Source organism: Caretta caretta, chromosome 2, assembly GCF_965140235.1.
Source record: "Caretta caretta isolate rCarCar2 chromosome 2, rCarCar1.hap1, whole genome shotgun sequence".
Taxonomy (NCBI): Eukaryota; Metazoa; Chordata; order Testudines; family Cheloniidae; genus Caretta; species Caretta caretta.
This window is the reverse complement of record NC_134207.1, coordinates 264,456,335-264,473,667: the sequence shown is the minus strand read 5'-3', so window position 1 is coordinate 264,473,667 and position 17,333 is coordinate 264,456,335. Positions and strand designations below refer to the sequence as shown.

The following is a 17,333-nucleotide window of genomic DNA, read 5'->3' as shown; positions in this document are numbered from 1 at the left end:
CCCACTGAGAGTTACCAAAAGAAACTACAGCATTTGCTCAAGAAACTCCCTGAAAAAGCACAAGATCAAATCCGCACAGACACATCCCTGGAACCTCGACCTGGGATATTCTATCTACCACCCAAAATCCATAAACCTGGAAATCCTGGGCGCCCCATCATCTCAGGCATTGGCACCCTGACAGCAGGATTGTCTGGCTATGTAGACTCCCTCCTCAGGCCCTACGCTACCAGCACTCCCAGCTACCTTCGAGACACCACTGACTTCCTGAGGAAACTACAATCCATCGGTGATCTTCCTGATAACACCATCCTGGCCACTATGGATGTAGAAGCCCTCTACACCAACATTCCACACAAAGATGGACTACAAGCCGTCAAGAACACTATCCCCGATAATGTCACGGCTAACCTGGTGGCTGAACTTTGTGATTTTGTCCTTACCCATAACTACTTTACATTTGGGGACAATGTATACCTTCAGATCAGCGGCACTGCTATGGGTACCCGCATGGCCCCACAGTATGCCAACATTTTTATGGCTGACTTAGAACAACGCTTCCTCAGCTCTCGTCCCCTAACGCCCCTACTCTACTAGCGCTACATTGATGACATCTTCATCATCTGGACCCATGGAAAAGAAGCCCTTGAGGAATTCCACCATGATTTCAACAATTTCCACCCCACCATCAACCTCAGCCTGGTCCAGTCCACACAAGAGATCCACTTCCTGGACACTACAGTGCTAATAAACGATGGTCACATAAACATCACCCTATACCAGAAACCTACTGACCGCTATTCCTACCTACATGCCTCCAGCTTTCACCCTGACCACACCACACAATCCATTGTCTACAGACAAGCTCTGCAATACAACCGCATTTTCTCCAACCCCTCAGACAGAGACAAACACCTACAAGATCTCTATCAAGCATTCTTACAACTACAATACCCACCTGCGGAAGTGAAGAAACAGATTGATAGAGCCAGAAGAGTTCCCAGAAGTCACCTACTACAGGACAGGCCTAACAAAGAAAATAACAGAACGCCACTAGCTGTCACCTTCAGCCCCCAACTAAAACCCCTCCAACACATTATTAAGGATCTACAACCTATCCTGAAGGATGACCCAACACTCTCACAAATCTTGGGAGACAGGCCAGTCCTTGCCTACAGACAGCCCCCCAACCTGAAGCAAATACTCACCAGCAACCACACACCACACAACAGAACCACTAACCCAGGAACCTATCCTTGCAACAAAGCCCATTGCCAACTGTGCCCACATATCTATTCAGCGGACATCACCACAGGGCCTTATAACATCAGCCACACTATCAGAGGCTCGTTCACCTGCACATCCACCAATGTGATATGTGCCAGCAATGCCCCTCTGCCATGTACATTGGTCAAACTGGACAGTCTCTATGTAAAAGAATAAATGGACACAAATCAGACGTCAAGAATTACAACATTCATAAACCAGTCGGAGAACACTTCAATCTCTCTGATCACACGATTACAGACATGAAAGTTGTGATATTACAACAGAAAAACTTCAAAAGCAGACTCCAGAGAGAAACTGTTGAATTGGAATTCATTTGCAAATTGGATACAATTAACTTAGGCTTGAATAGAGACTGGGAGTGGCTAAGTCATTATGCAAGGTAACCTATTTCCCCTTGTTTTTTCCTACAACCTCCCCGCCCTCCCCCCCCCAGACATTCTTGTTAAACCCTGGATTTGTGCTGGAAATGGCCCACCTTGATTATCATACACATTGTAAGGAGAGTGATCACTTTAGATAAGCTATTACCAACAGGAGAGTGGGGTGGGGGGAGAGAAAACCTTTTGTAGTGGTAAACACCCATTTTTTTCATGGTTTGTGTGTATAAAAAGATCTTCTGTACTTTCCACAGTACGCATCCGATGAAGTGAGCTGTAGCTCACGAAAGCTTATGCTCAAATAAATTGGTTAGTCTCTAAGGTGCCACAAGTCCTCCTTTTCCTTCAGTACCGTACTCTAAACCGGGGGTTCTCAAACTGTCAGCCTCCACCCCAAACCCCGCTTCACCTCCAGCATTTATAATAGTGTTAAATATGAAAAAATGTGTTTTTAATTTATAAGGGCAGGGTCACGCTCAGAGACTTGCTACGCGAAAGGGGTCACTAATACAAAAGTTTGAGAACCACTGCTCTAAATAAAGGAGCTCCAGGGATGCTAAAACACTATGCTGTCATTGAACAACTGAGTTCAATGATTATTAATTATTTGTATTACTGTAGTGCCTAGAACCCCCAGTCATAGAACAGCACCCCCTTGTGCTAGGTGCTATACAAAGAGTTAGAATCTAAGTGATACCCCCAAGTTCTCTCTCCTGTTTTCATCTCCCTGGATAAACTGAGACAGAGAACCTAATGCGAGTGACTAGTTCTAACCTCCGTGTATCCCTTACTAGCCTTGGTTGCAACCTTTAGGTCAGATTCTGCAGCCCACACGCAGGCAAATCTCCCCAGATTCTTCCTATTAAGGATGCAGGATGGGGACCTGTATTGGACAGGCTGCTCCCCTTTCCCAGCTCACTCCGTGGGTTTTATGGCTAGAGTCATTGCAAGAGATGTTGGGCAGAACAGTGCCATCAAGCAATGTTATCTCACCACATTTACTGTACACTTAGCCAATACATGCAGCCTTAGTGTTCCTTCTCTCTCTCACAAACCCTATTGTGATCTATACCTGTCGGTCACATGTTGTCCCTATTTAGACTGCATGTTCCTTGGGGGAAAAGAGCTGCCTTATGTTATACTTGTGTGGCACCCGGCACAATAGGGACCTGGTCCTGATTGACAGCTCGGAGTACTACTGCAATGCTAATAATTGTTTAAAACGGTGCATCGACATTTAAAAAAAATCAAAGTTACTTTACCATGAACCCTTAGGTCCCATGTAGACAAATCGATAATCATCCAGGCCTATGGCATCCCAGTATTCATTCAGCCAGTCAGAAGTGAAATAGATGGGGGTTGTATAAACATCTTGCTCTGGGAAAGCCCTTAAAAAGACAAAGTATTGCAAAAAAAGGTTTCAGGGAAAAGAAACATTCATTCATCATCTCAGTTTCCCAAAGCTCAGAAGCAGATACTGGTCAGGTGACGAGCAGTGTCTCATTGAGGCCATTACTGCCTTGCTATGTCATCTGCTACAAGCAACATAACCCTCCTAGAGCTAGATTCACAAGGCTTTGCAACACACCTGACTTTTAGGCAGCCTGCTGCCAGGTGGAATTCACAACCCTGCATCAGGTTCCCAGGAGCCCTATACAATGCCTGGGAAGAGTCAGGCATCCAAACAAGGGGATTCTCAAAGTCAGCATGCTGAGCAGGGAGCCACATTAGCTAGTCTGTCAAGGTTCCTTCCCCACTCTGAACTCTAGGGTACAGATGTGGGGACCTGCATGAAAACCCCCTAAGCTTATTTTTACCAGCTTAGGTTAAAACTTCCCCAAGGTACAAACTATTTTTCCTTTTGACCCCGGACTTTATTGCTGCCGCCACCAAGCGTCTAACAAATATATAACAGGGAGAAAGCCCACTTGGAAAAGTCTTTCCCCCCAAAATACCCAAGCCCTACACCCCCTTTCCTGGGGAAGGCTTGATAAAAATCCTCACCAATTTGTACAGGTGAACACAGACCCAAATCCTTGGATCTTAAGAACAATGAAAAAGCAATCAGGTTCTTAAAAGAAGAATTTTAATAGAAGTAAAAGGATCACCTCTGTAAAATCAGGATGGTAAATACCTTACAGGGTAATCAGATTCAAAACATAGAGAATCCCTCTCGGCAAAACCTTAAGTTACAAAAAGACAGAAAACCAGGAATATACATTCCATTCAGCACAGCTTATTTTATCAGCCATTTAAACAAAACAGAATCTAACGCATATCTAACTAGATTGCTTATTGACCCTTTACAGGAGTTCTGACCTGCATTCCTGCTCTGGTCCCGGCAAAAGCAACACACGGAGAGAGAGAACCCTTTGTCCCCCCCCCCAGAGCTTTGAAAGTATCTTGTCTCCTCATTGGTCATTGTGGTCAGGTGCCAGCGAGGTTATCTTTAGCTTCTTAACCCTTTACAAGCGAAAGGGTTTTTCCTCTGGCCAGGAGGGATTTAAAGGTGGTTACCCTTCCCTTTATATTTATGGCATAGCCAGTAGGAAATGCTGAGTAGGGTGGGACCTCGGGAACCCTAGGTGCCTATGGCCTACAGGGTTAGGTGACAGCTCAGCAGTGATTTTGTGAATGCCAACAGCATCTACATTTTGGACATAGGAATCTATATGGGCAGTTATGCTTAAGTCCCCCTTGTGACTCTAGCCCTGGGCGCTGTAAATGGGCGCAACTGTGTTTTCCTACCTCACAGGAGAGTTAATTAAATTCCTCTTAGTAAACACGTCTGTTCCAGTAAGACATCTGCACGACTAGTCAGTTGTCCCACTTGGTTAACAGATTCAAAAAAGCCAAAGCTGGATCGTAGGCTTTCAATGGTGTTTGGCAGTGGTTCTCCCAGTGTGGTCTGTGGCCGATGTTATGATGCCGCCTCATTTCCAGCTGCTTCTACAGGCATCCAGGCGCTCCATGGCAAAGTAATATCCAGGTGTCTGTATAAACAGACATATGCAAAGAGGGCCCTGCCTAGATGCCTCTGTGAGAAGTCACAGCCACGCAAATGGAGAATCAGAACTCACTCGTAGCAAACTCAAATCAGCAGCAGAGCTGCCAGCCACGAGCAGCAGCCATTCAAGGAAGACGGGACACAAGAGCAGAGGGAGAGGAGTACTAGACGGCTAGGCAGGACAAGAAGGGGAGGATGCATCCAGGCAGCATGAACAGGGACAGAGAAGGAGCAGGGAAACTTGTGCATGGGGAGACAGGAACAGAGCAGATGGGAGGGGAAGATTAAATAAAGAGCAAAAAGTCCTCATGATTTACTTTGATTTAAAAAAGGAAAGAGTGCTTATTGCATTAAACACAATTAAAAATGATAAGGTTTTTACCTTACTAGCCAAAGGCCAAAGCAAGAGCCAACACTATGCAAATGTTTAAGAACTCTTTGGTGTGTGGCATGTTTAGATCAGTACAGTGTAAGAAAAGTATTTCAGTGGATAGCTGCCTTCAGTCAAACCATCAGCTAACAAAAGATCAGTGTCACGGTTTAGCAGCAGTTCACCGCTGTATCACGGCATGCTGAGGATTCCAAAGTGCTCTCTTACCTGTACAAGTGCCAGTCTTTGAGGTAGAGGCACCCCCGGGGTGAATGGTAGTTTTTTTTAATGTATTCTTTCCAATAACTTATGTACTCCTTGAGAGGGATCTGTTCCTTTGGATTAGAATTGTATTCCTTGACATCGCAGTTGGCAACAGGTACTACAGCCTTCCCTGAAATATAAACGTTTTGAGCCAGTTGGGGAGCAGAATAACTGGCGCCAAAACTGTAATCCTTCCATATTTATATTACGTTAGCATCTAGTATCTGGGCCCCAGTGTGCTAGGTGCTGTACAAACATTTATGAAGACATGGTCTTCTCACTTTCCGGATACCTCCACGAAACCTTAGATCAGCGTTATTCATAGCATGATTTATGGACGTGTCAACGGAATGAGGCATGCAGCAATGGTACCACTGCAAACGGAATCACAGCAAAGTGCGTTGGGAACGGGACACGGGCTGCAGCCAAAACTCCGAATCTCTCACAGCATAAAGAGAGACTTAGATTTCCAGAATAGCCAAAGCCTGTTCCTCCCCCATCCACCCAATATAGATCCTACAAACACTTGAGCATGCGCCTGGGATTATTCACATGTATGAAGTTAAGGAGCGTAAATTTGCATGATAAGGCCCTAAATGAGTTCAAATTTATTTTTAGACTAAATTAAAGCTTGGAGTAGGGCAAAGGGGAAAAAATACAAACGAGGGTAGAAAATTGTGAATAAGGAAGTGTTATTTACCCCTTCACATGACACAAGAACCAGGGGTCATCCAATGAAATTAATAGGCAGCAAGTTTAAAACAAACATAAGGGAGTACTTCTTTACATAACACAGCCAACCTGTGGAACTCATTCCCAGGTGATGCTGTGAAAGCCAACAGTATAACTGGACTCAAAAAGGAATTAGATAAATTCATGGAGTATAGGTCCATCACTGGTTGTTAGCCAAGATAGTCAGTGATGCAGCCCCATACTCTGGATGTCCCTAAACCTCTGACTTCCAGAAGCAAGGACTGGATGACAGGGGATGGACCACTCGATAACGGTCTTGTTCTGTTCATTCTCTCTGAAGCATCTGGCACTGGCCATTCTCAGAAGATGGGATACTGGGCTAAATGGACCATTTTTATATATTCTTATAAATTAATGTATTAACTGAGAGACTGATCCTTTTAGGCTCAGAGGATATTTGTCATTGGCCAGAGGCCGTTATTAAAAACTCTTTGACTTTTATCATTCATATTAAATTACATATTAAAAGCTTAATCACTTACCAAAATGCTGCAGTAGATAATCAAAATTAGGCTTCCCATCCCGAGTCACCCAATTCCTCCTGCTGCCCCAGCCCTCAGTGAATTTAGCTGAGAAAACACATGGGTGGTTGGGAATCAGATAGTCCCTGAAAAAATCGGAGTAACTGAACGATTCTACTTTTTCAATATAGTCAACATGTCCCTGGGGCAAGCAGACTGCACCATGAGATGCGCTGCTGTAATCATGAAAGAACACAGTGGAACAGGCAAACGCTGCTCTGTCCATTCAGACTATATAACTTTCCTGGTACTTAGTTGAGAAGGTGCTGATCAGAAAATATTTAGTTAGGCTAAAATAAACAGCTGCACAGTACATTAATCTGAGTGGATCTTTCAAATCTATGAAAATTAACTCACAAGTAAAAAAATGTCCAGTTCCAAAATATAGATAAAATCTTGCAGGAAAAGCCTTGTTCTTCCCATTTGTGTTTCACCATACAGGGCTAGAAATATCCTTCAATGCTCTTCAGTGTTTATGGCCACCTTGATCGAATGGCTACATTACAAACAAACCACAGTAACCAAAGCCTATATTCCCTGTAGATCTTTCATGTCAATGGTAGATAGTCTAGTTACACGTTCATATTAAATTATTCCCATGCTTTTGCTTGGCATTCTCAATGGGTCGCAGAAGAGAACGGCCACTTGCCCGTTTCTAGAAATAAACAGAAGACATGTTCATTTCAGTGGGGTTCTCGCCCCAAATCTGTGAATACAAAGAGAAGCTTCTTGTGCAAGCAAAAAAATAAAATGCGTCCAATTCTAAGATTATCAGACTGTAAAGAAGACACTACGCAGAGCAGTTTTATAAGGTTAGATAGACCCTGCAGGAATCAAGCTGGGCCCCTGCATTTATTCCATACTCCCTGCACCGTTCTGTCTGCTGTGGACACACAGATAGCTCCCAATCATTAAAAAATAATGAGGGAGTTGAGAGGTAACAGGGCACGATAGCAGCAATGCCTGGGGGAAATGAGGCAGATGATGGGGCAGAGAAGGGACCTCCCCATATCCCTAAACTCCCCTTAATCCCAGCATCTAAAGGGAAACCCAAGAGCCTGAAACTCACCCCTAGAGAGAGACCCCAGCAGACAGGAAGTGAGGGTCCCCAGGAGAGAATCGGGGTCCAGGCCTCTGCTATCAGGGGCAAGGAGTGAGGGGCCTCTGGAGAGGAGAGGTCGCACTTTTGGGAGAGTTGGAGGGGCTCCGGGTTCCCCACTATGGAGTATGAGGGGCCCCCGGGGGGGGGGTGCGGCATCCCAGCTATGTCGGGGGGGTGAGAGGCCTGGGATGGGGGAGGGTTGAGGTTCCCCACTATGGGGTATGAGGGGCCCGGGGGGGGGTCCGGGTTCCCAGCTATGTAGGGGGGTGAGAGGCCCAGGATGGGGGGGGTCCAGGTTCCCCGTTATGGGGGATGAGGGGCCCCGGGAGGGGGGGCGGGTTTCCAGCTATGTGGTGGGGTGAGAGGCCTGGGATGGGGGAGGGTCCGGGTTCCCCACTATGGGGTATGAGGGGCCCCAGGGGAGAGGGGGGTCTGGGTTCCCAGCTATGTGGGGGGAGGTGAGAGGCCCAGGATGGGGGAGGGGTCCGGGTTCCCCACTATGAGGGATGAGGGGTCCAGGGAGGGGGGTGGGCTGGGTTCCCTGCTATGGGGGGGGGGGATGAGGCACCCCAGGAGGGGGGTGTCCCAGCTCAGGGAGGGGAAGGGAGTCCGGGTTCCCAGCTATGTGGGGGGAGGTGAGAGGCCCGGGATGGGGGAGGGGTCCGGGTCCCCCACTATAGGGGATGAGAGGTCCAAGGGGGGGAAGGGTTGGGTTCCCTGCTATGGGGGGGATGAGGCACCCCAGGAGGGGGGTGTCCCAGCTCGGGGGGCAGTGGGGGTCCGGGTTCCCAGCTATGTGGTGGGGTGAGAGGCCCGGGGTGAGGGAGGGTCCGGATTCCCCACTATGGGGGATGAGGGGCCCTGGGGGGAGGGGTCCGGGTTCCCTGCTATGGGCGGGGGGGGGTGAGGGGACCGACCCGACACGCACCCTGGGCTCACCGCTACCCGGACGCATTATGGCGACGCACGCACCCCGTGACCCGGCTCGCTAGTTGCGGACGCGCTGAAGGCGAGGAGGGGGGGGGAAGGAAGGCTCGGGCGGGGGGGCCGGGCTGCGCCTGCGCCTGCGCCTGGCGAGCGGGCCCCGGGAAGGCCGGAACCTGGAGCGCGGGGCCGCACGTTCGCAGAGGGAGAGAAGTCGGAGAGGACCGGGGCGGGGGCGGCTCGGCCAATGGAAGTTCGCGGCGGGCGCAGGCGCGGAGGGCAGAAGCGGCGGTAGCTAACGGCTGAGCGGCTCCTTTGGGGGGCGGTGAGTCGGTCCTGCCCGGTGTGTGCCCGGGCCCAGCTCCCCATGGCCGCTTCGTCAGAGGGGGAGGGGGGAGCGCACAGATCCCTGCTGGGGCCACTGGTGGTGGGGGGGCCCCTCGTGAGGGGGGGCAGTGGGGTGTGTGTGGGGCCCCCGAGGGGTGGGGGTCGCTGCGGGGGGGGGGCAGTGGAGAGTGGAGGGCCCCCTGGGGTGGGGGGTCGCTGCGGGTGGGGGCAGTGGGGTGGGGGGTCCCCTAGGAGTGGGGGGCGGGGGCGCTGCTGCACGTGGGGGGTGACGATGTAAAGCGTTTCACAAAAGCCCGTCCATAATATTAACCTGGGCAGAAGCTTCAAACATCTGTGAAGAGAGACGCACAATAGCGTTACGAAGAGGTCTGAAATATGAGCCGGCAACTGCAGATTAGTCATCTTGGAAAATGCAGCTAATTCTTTGTGGCGGGAAATCTCCTGAGAAAGACATTCAGTGGGAGAAGGAAGTGTGGGATGCTCTAATGCTGGGGATGGCGGGGGAAGGCACGTTGAAAGTGGATGCTAAACTGTGCAGGAATTAACCCTGTGATGTAACAGCATATGTAGAAGCATGATGTCACAGACTGGAAAAAACTAGTAATACTTGTCACTTACATAATGCTTTTCAGGTGGTGATCTCATTGCATTTTACAAAAGAGGGAGAATCACCTCATTCTCATCATCTCAACAGAAACTGAGTCAGAGAGTGGTTAAGGGACCTGCCTAAGGCTACACAGTAATATTGGTGGCAGAGCCAGAAATAGAATCCAGGTCTCTTGGCTCCCAGTCCGGTATCCTACCCCCTGGATATCACACAGGTCTTGTGCAACTGCATCTGGAATATCGCATTCAGTTCTGGGTGCTACAATACTAGAACAATATTGACACATTGGTAGGAGTTCAGAGAAGAACAACAAAACTAATTGCGGGGTCAGGAAAGATTGAAAAGGTGAAAGATGTGACTTGGTTAAGTGGTGATTAAAGGATTGGGGAGAGACATGATGATATACAGATATTTAAAGGGTTGAAACATGAGGGTGGAGTCAAATTTCACATGATACCAGGGATATAACTAGGGGTAATGAAATTAAAAGAGGCGGGGGGAAGAGGGGAACATATTTTGAATCCAAGCACAGGTTCCTAACAGTGGGATGTGTCAGGCCGTGGAATATTCTCCCTGAGTAAAAGCAGAAGTACTATTGCTTGGGATATTTAAAACTAGAGTGAAAAGACACTAGCAAATACAGTGTGAGAAACAATCACAGTTGGACTCTGGAAGACAGAATGCATGAAATAATAGGTCTCTTTCATCTCTGATTTATATGATGAATTAATTTGTACCAGTTGTTGTTGTTTGCATTTAAATTGCATTAGTGCCTAGAGGCCAAACAGGCTAGGGCCCTGTTGCATCGGCTGATGTACTAATGCATAGTAATTGACAGTCCCTGCCTTGGATTGCTTACAATCTAAAAGACAAGACATAACTGGTCAATGAGACAAAAGTGGGCAGTGGTAGAGGTAAGGGAGATGGTAACAAAATAATTGTGCACAATTTTTATTATCGTTTATTTGTATTACAGCACCTAGGAGCCCCATACGTGCACTAGGACCCCACTGTGCTGGGTGCTGTACAGACACAGAGGCAGTCCTTGACCCAAAGAACTTACAACTCAAGTATAAGACAACAGATTGATATAGATGGATGGAGTAGTACAAAGAAACAATGAGATAATATTGTCTAAATAGACCACAGAGACTGGATGAGGAAAGGGAGTCTAACACACAGGCAGCAAACATCATGTATGTTCCATGGTTTTGGGAAGTGGAGTGGGTTTAATTAGGAGGGGATAAGCTATAAGGAAAGAAAAGGGAAGGGAACAGGGGAGAAGAGGGTAGGAAGGGCAGGAATGGAATGAAGCTGAGTGAAGAGACAGGGTTTGTCTACACTGGAAATGCCACAGCTGCAGTGCTGCAATGTGAACACATACCACAGCCATGGAAGGACTGTAGTAAATTCAACTCTCGGAGAGAGGGTAGTTAGGTCAACAGAAGAATTCTTCCGTTGACCTAACACAGGGGTGCGGGGGGAACCCTTTTTTCTGTCACGGGCCATTGACCCACAATAAATATCAATCACAGGCCACCTATCTACCCAGGGTGGTGCAGAGGCTTGGGTCTTTCCCCCGCAGCGGGGCGAACCACCGCTGGTGGCCCCTGCCCAGTGGGGGGTGCCATGGGCCAGATGAAATTAACCAACTGGCAGATCCGGCCCGCGGGCCGTAGGTTACCCACCCCTGACCTAACAGTATCTACACAGGGGCTTAGGTTGGCTTAACTACTTCTCACAGGCTATGACATTTTTCACAGCCCTGAGCAATGTAGCTAAGCTGACCCAACTTTAATGTAGACCAGGCCTGTGAGGGAAGAAAAGGGTGACACAAACAGCCCGCAGCACTGGGCAGAGTAAGTCAGAATAGTCAATGGTTTTGACATTTGACATGTCCAAATGTCCCTGCTTTGGCTGCTTCTCCTTGTACCATGTAGAGTCTCCGACTGGCTCCCGAGTCCGCTCTGCAACTCACATGGTTGGAGGAGGGCAGGCACTGCTTGGGTCTTAGGACCCCCCCCTCCCCCGCCCCCAGAGAGAGAGAGAGTGAGTGTGTGTGTGTGTGTTGGAGAGGAGCGGGGAGGGGCTTGTCTCTGCTGCACAGTTCTGGGTGTAGGGGAGTGCCAGGATAAGGGTGGCCCTGGCTGGGCTCCATTTTCCTCAGTCTCTATTTTGGGTGCTTCTGGTCCTATCAGGTGGAGTATCTGGCTGGCTCTTAGCAGTTCAGGAGAAGTAATCGCAGCTCACCACTGGCATAGCCACTGTAAACAGTTTATGGCTGGAACAGTATGTTTAAATATATTTAATTCCTTCCCCTCCAGCTTTCCATCCCCTGCTCTCTTTTTTGGAGGGATAGGGGGGCAGGGTTGGGACGCAGGTCTGTCCCCCTTTGCTAATCAGGCTTCTTGAAGTCTTGGCTTCAACTGTTATATAATATTGTGTGCTATTAAACAGTTGCCACATTCTGTGTGGTTGGTGGCTTCATTGTTGAATGAAATGATTCCTGACTGATTAGTTTATATACCATTTAAATTTCTAAAGCACGTTGGGATCCTCTGAGACAAAAAAGCCTGCCATATAACTAAGATGATTATTAAGCATATCATGGGGAAAATGCATATGCAATAGCTATGGAAAATAACAGTTTCCAACGTCACAATTAGTAATAGATCCTTGCCTGTGCATTCTGTCCTCAGACACAGAGAGAAACTGACTAGCAAGATAAAGAATGTATAGCCCTCAGTGAGTCAAAAGTCATGTGACCCAAGAGTACATAGCATATGTAAATCCCCAGCAGCTGATTGTTTTCTTCTACTGGAGAGAGAGGAGTTTCATCAGGTGTCTGCCTTATGTCAAGAGTTAAAGAGTACAGATACACCTAGTAAAAATTTATCATTAGACTTTTTTTCTTTTTGGTATCAGGTGTACTAGGATTTTGCCCTTTCCTCAGTTCGTTTGTTTTTTGCTTGGGCTTTAAGAAATAGAAAGAGCAAACAAACAAACAAAAACTAACCTACTGTCTTGAATACAAAGGACAAACTTACAAAGATGGCAACCCCGAGGCTGCCTGAGAATCCTGAATCTGCAGACAGAGGTAAATAACTTGATATATAATATTTATTATTCCAGTTATGGTGGCACGGTTGAAAGACCATAGTTAAGCTTGCATCAGAGATTTTAGTTTAATTATGTATTGGATCTGGGAGAAAATGTTGTTTGAATGGGAAGCTATTTGATCTTTAAAGAGACAGGAAGGATGGTCTTATGGACTTCTTCCCAACCCCTACAAGTGGTTCATATCCAGTCTGAGATCTGGCAAAAGTTTAGAGTCAGTTGTTTTATTCAAAACTGTCCTTATGTTCCTATAGTCAAAATGCGAAGAATGGCCATACTAAACAGTAGGAGAATGCATTATTACCAACCGGGCCCGACAACTAAGAAACAGCTTGTTCCAGTGGGTAGGGCACAGGGCTGGGAGTTGGAAAACCTTGGTTATTTTTCAGGCTCTGCCACGAACTTCCTATGTGATCTTGGGCAAGTCTCTTAATGGCTCTGTGCCTCAGTTTCCTCATCTGTAAAATGGGACTGATATCCCCTTACTTAACGGAGGAGTTGTGAGAAGTGTATTAATATTTGTGGTAGATGAGGTGGCTGAGGTGGTAATATATTTTATTAATATTGTTATATCTTCAAGACTTTGGTCAACTAAAAGGTATTACTTCACTTGCCTTGTGTCTCTGATATGATCGTTAATATTTCTTGAGGCAGAAGCTAAGTAATGTGTAACTATTTTCTTTGTTTTAATTTTTTAAAATAAGTACTTACAGGTGAATACCAGAATGGTAAATAGTCTGTCATTTAAATAAATAGTAACAGAGAGGGTGAAAACACTTATTGGTCTCTAAATTGTTGTTCAAACTGTAATTAAGGGTATACAGTCAATTTGAAATCTAGTCAATTTCAAAAAGTTAGGCCTGGTTTACACTTAAACCTTATACCAGTCAGTTAGGGGTGGGTTATTGTTTTTGTTTTGTTTAACTAACTTAAGGGAACCAACATAGGTCATACTGGTATAAGCCCTAGTGTGGACATAATTATAATGTTATAACTGTGCTTATACTAGCATACCTTATGTCTGTTCCCCAAACCATCTTAATCTATACCAGTATAAATACTTCTATACTGGTATAACTGCTTCCACGTTAGGAGGGTTTTGCTGGTTTAACTGTACTGGCAAAAACCCTTAGCTGCACCTGCTCTGGAGTATCCCTGCTAATTTTTGTGGTTTTACAGTCACACTTCACTGTTCTTTAAAAATATTTTTCTCATCCATCTTTCTGTGTGAAAGACTCACACAAGCAAAAGAAAATGACTGCCTATATGTAGGAAACAATAAAATTGACTAAGCACAAAGTGTTGTCATGCGCAGAGTAAACAAACTAGAAAAACAGATAAATATATTGGTGTTTTTTTCTCTTCAAACCTTTCAGGTATAAATCTAATGTATTAGATATAACAATAGTAAGTAAAACATTTCTTGAGATAATTCTTTCTAAGCCTCACAGAACTCTTGTGAAGTAGAGAAATATCACCAATTTATAGGTGGAGAAACGGAGGCTAAATGTTTTAGCAACTTGTTCAAGTCACACAGCAAATCGATGGCATAGAACTCATTGCTCTTAGTTCTCAGCCGTGTGATTGGTCTGTTGGCTAACACTGCCTATATTTACTGGATTTCCTTGTTTATTTTGTCCACAGCACCAAAAGTAGGTGACTTGAAGTTGTTGTAAAGGAGATACTATGATGTGTGTGTCAGATTATAATCCTGCTAGGACAAACAGTTACAATTCCAAACATACATCTTGCAAACATCTGCTATGGGCTGGATTCTGGTGCCCTTACTCACATTGTTTTCAGTGCGGCTACCTGTGGAGTAAGGTACTAAACTTGAGTGTGTCAGAATCTGGCCCCGTGTGAGTAGTCCTTATGCAAATAGGCCCGTTGATATAAATGTGGTTAATAGTGTGAGTAACCAAGGTTAGATCGACAGGTAGGAATGTCCGTGCCAGGGGGTGTGTATGAATGTATGTGCTTAGATATACAAGATCTGGCGACTAGTTGTATCATGCGGGCCATAAGAGAATCAGACTGATGACATTCAAAGCAAGAAGATTGTTAACTTTTTGTCTTGTATTAGAATTCCTGAAAATTCTCACAAGGGGAAGCAGATCACAGTTGAAATCAAACTAGTCATTAGTGTCACAGCATAAATTGCTGACTAGATTAATCTGATTTTGGAGGCTATACAGTGTAAATAATCTAACTTTTCATTGCTTACAGGAAATAAAGTACCATAGTACCTTATGCCTGTGTTTCAACACTGAGGATCTGTAATTTTTGTTATAGTACATCAAAACTTCAATAAGATAATTAATACATGAGCATTTAAATCACTATTATTCAGTGTCTGCTCACAAGACGTAATATAAGTAAGGAACACAATGTGGCTGTTATATAACTTGTGGAATGTACAAATTTTTACAATTTGAGTATTAAAATTCTGGGGGAATGAAAGAAATTTAAAGAGGAACAAGGTGGGTCACAGGACAAAAGAAAGAAGCAGAGGACTACCAGAGCGGGAGATGGTCCAAATGTATTTTTGGAAGCTGTGTGCTTGTCTCCCTCTCTCCTTTTGCACCAAAGTCATGTGCACTAAAGTTATGATTTCATCTTTGAGTTTTTGACATGAACAAACCATTCTTCAGGGATACGATTTAATCAGAGTCCCTTGCTGGACTTACAGATAGCTCCATAAAATTGTTGATTATTCTTGCTATCGTGACATCATAAGTTGCCAGTGAAGTTTGGGTAGGCACTGGACCCATAGGTCAAGTGATATTACCGTAACCCAAAATTCAGCAGTTAAAACATTCTGTGCTACTCCTCACATATTGGAACATTGTTGGGTCTCCCAGTGTCTCCTCCTCCTCCTCCCAGTGTCTCCCTCACCTCTGCCCTTTAGCGTTGCCTGCCTTTAGTCAGATGTGTGTTCAGAAGGCAAAGCTGCTACAGCAACTACGTTCTGTCACAATTTGTTTGACAGCTTTGCCCATCGGTCCTGAGCTCTTTGAGGACCAGAGTGGCATCCTTTCAACTCTGTTGTGTGCTTGGCTGTTGTATTCCAGCAGGATAAATTTAAGCGTGTAGGATGATGATGATGATTATTATTGCATAGAATAAATTGTAGGCATCATAATGACGGTTGTATTCATCTCTTGGTCATCTCTGGTTTCATGGAAAACATAAAAGCGCTGAAAAAAATCACTTTCTGCCAGTTATTTACCGACCAGATTCAGAGAAAGGCCTGACAGGTGTAGATGTGATCAAGGACAAGTAATTCCTTTTATGCCCATGACAAGCATGCGTGTTGTGTAGTGGGTGTCAGGTTCTAGAACCTTGCGCAAAGATGTGGAGCTATTTAGATGACTCATCCTGGCAGTCAGACCAGGTGGATCCTGTTCACTCTTAACTCAATTTATAAAAGGTTTAGGTTAAATATCCCTCTGAGGCTAAGGCGGGGTGGGCAAACTTTTTGGCGCGAGGGCCACATCTGGGTATGGAAATTGTATGGCGGGCCATGAATGCTCATGAAATTGGGGTTGGAGTGGGGCCAGTAATGAGGAGTTCAGGGTGTGGGAGGGGGTTGAGGTGTGTGGGGGGGTGTGAGGGCTCCAGCTGGAGGTTCAGGATCTGGGTTGGGGCTGGGGATAAGGGATTTGGGGTGTAAGAGGGTGCTCCAGGCTAGGACCGAGGGGTTCAGAGGGCAGGAGGGGGATCAGGGCTGGAGCAGGGGGTTGACGGTGGGTGGGTGAGGGCTCTGGGGTGGGGCCAGAAATGAGGAGCTCAGGGTGCAGGAGAGGGCTGCAGGCTGGGGCAGGGGGTTGGGGTGTTGGGGGAGGTGAGAGCTCAGTCTGAGGGTGCAGGCTCTGGGGTGGGGCTGGGGATGAGGGGTTTGGGGTGCCGGAGGGTGCTCTGGGCTGGGATCCAGGGTTTTGGAGGGTGGGAGGAGAATCAGAGATGGGGCAGGGAGTTGGGGCACTGGAGAGGTTCAGGGGTGCAGGCTCTGGGCGCCGCTTACGTCAAGCAGCCCCCAGAAGCAGCGGTTTCCAGCCAATGGTAGCTGCGGGGGTGGCACGCGGAGCTCCCTGGCTGCCCCTAAACGTAGGAGGCAGGGGTAGGGGAGGGTGTCATGCCGCTGCTGCTTCCGGGAGCTGTGCGGAGCTGCGGCACGTGTGGCGGAGCAGCCCCGAACCCGCTTCCAAGTGGGAGCTCAAAGGCCAGATTAAATTAGCTGGCGGGCCGGATGTGACCCACTAGCCATAGTTTGCTCACTCCTGGGCTAAGGGAACTAGGGACATAGGGGTCGCCATAGGAACAGTTGAGCTTGGGATGTTTAAGTCAACAATAAAGGAAACTCCAGGGCTGGCATGAGTTTGGATCCTATGCAGCACATGTGTATTGTGGTAGGAGCAGGCTGTTAGGGCCACTTGCTTATGTTTGCCCGAAGAAGTTTTTTAAAGAGCTATACAATGTTTATGCTAAACAGTGAAGAATTCTACAATGCTTACGGGACTGCACTGGTATCTTTTGGTAAATCAAACGAGTTGTCTTTTGTGCTTAGAATAATAGGAATCGTTTCTGCTTCTCTTAACCTTTGAATGCCCTGGGCAGCACTTTGAGACATGGCGAATAGGCAGCTAATGCCTT

The 17,333-nt window shown here is 46.6% G+C and overlaps 2 protein-coding genes across 6 annotated transcripts in view; one reads left to right on the top strand and one right to left on the bottom strand.

Moving 5' to 3' along the window:
* JMJD4 (jumonji domain containing 4) overlaps positions 1 to 8,704 on the bottom strand; it is a 32,727-nt gene extending 24,023 nt beyond the window's left edge. For 2 of the 4 annotated variants that reach the window (XM_048837376.2, XM_048837373.2), the window contains exons 1-4: positions 8,613 to 8,704; positions 6,544 to 7,237; positions 5,273 to 5,438; positions 2,930 to 3,055 (exon numbers count right to left, since the gene is read on the bottom strand). In XM_048837376.2, coding sequence (XP_048693333.2) covers positions 2,930 to 3,055; positions 5,273 to 5,438; positions 6,544 to 6,808 — 557 coding nt within the window. In that variant the 5' untranslated portion in view covers positions 6,809 to 7,237; positions 8,613 to 8,704. Of the gene's footprint in view, positions 1 to 2,929; positions 3,056 to 5,272; positions 5,439 to 6,543; positions 7,238 to 7,651; positions 7,890 to 8,612 lie in introns of those variants that run through there. The other 2 variants (XM_048837375.2, XM_048837374.2) reach the window with 2 other exon arrangements.
* Positions 8,705 to 8,787: 83 nt separating this feature from the next.
* Positions 8,788 to 17,333, top strand: part of SNAP47 (synaptosome associated protein 47) — a 36,787-nt gene continuing 28,241 nt past the window's right edge. Inside the window, exon 1 of one of the 2 annotated variants that reach the window (XM_048837378.2) lies at positions 8,788 to 8,933. The gene's annotated coding sequence lies outside the window, so the exon portion shown is untranslated. The remainder of the gene's footprint in view (positions 8,934 to 17,333) is intronic. The other variant, XM_048837377.2, reaches the window with a different exon arrangement.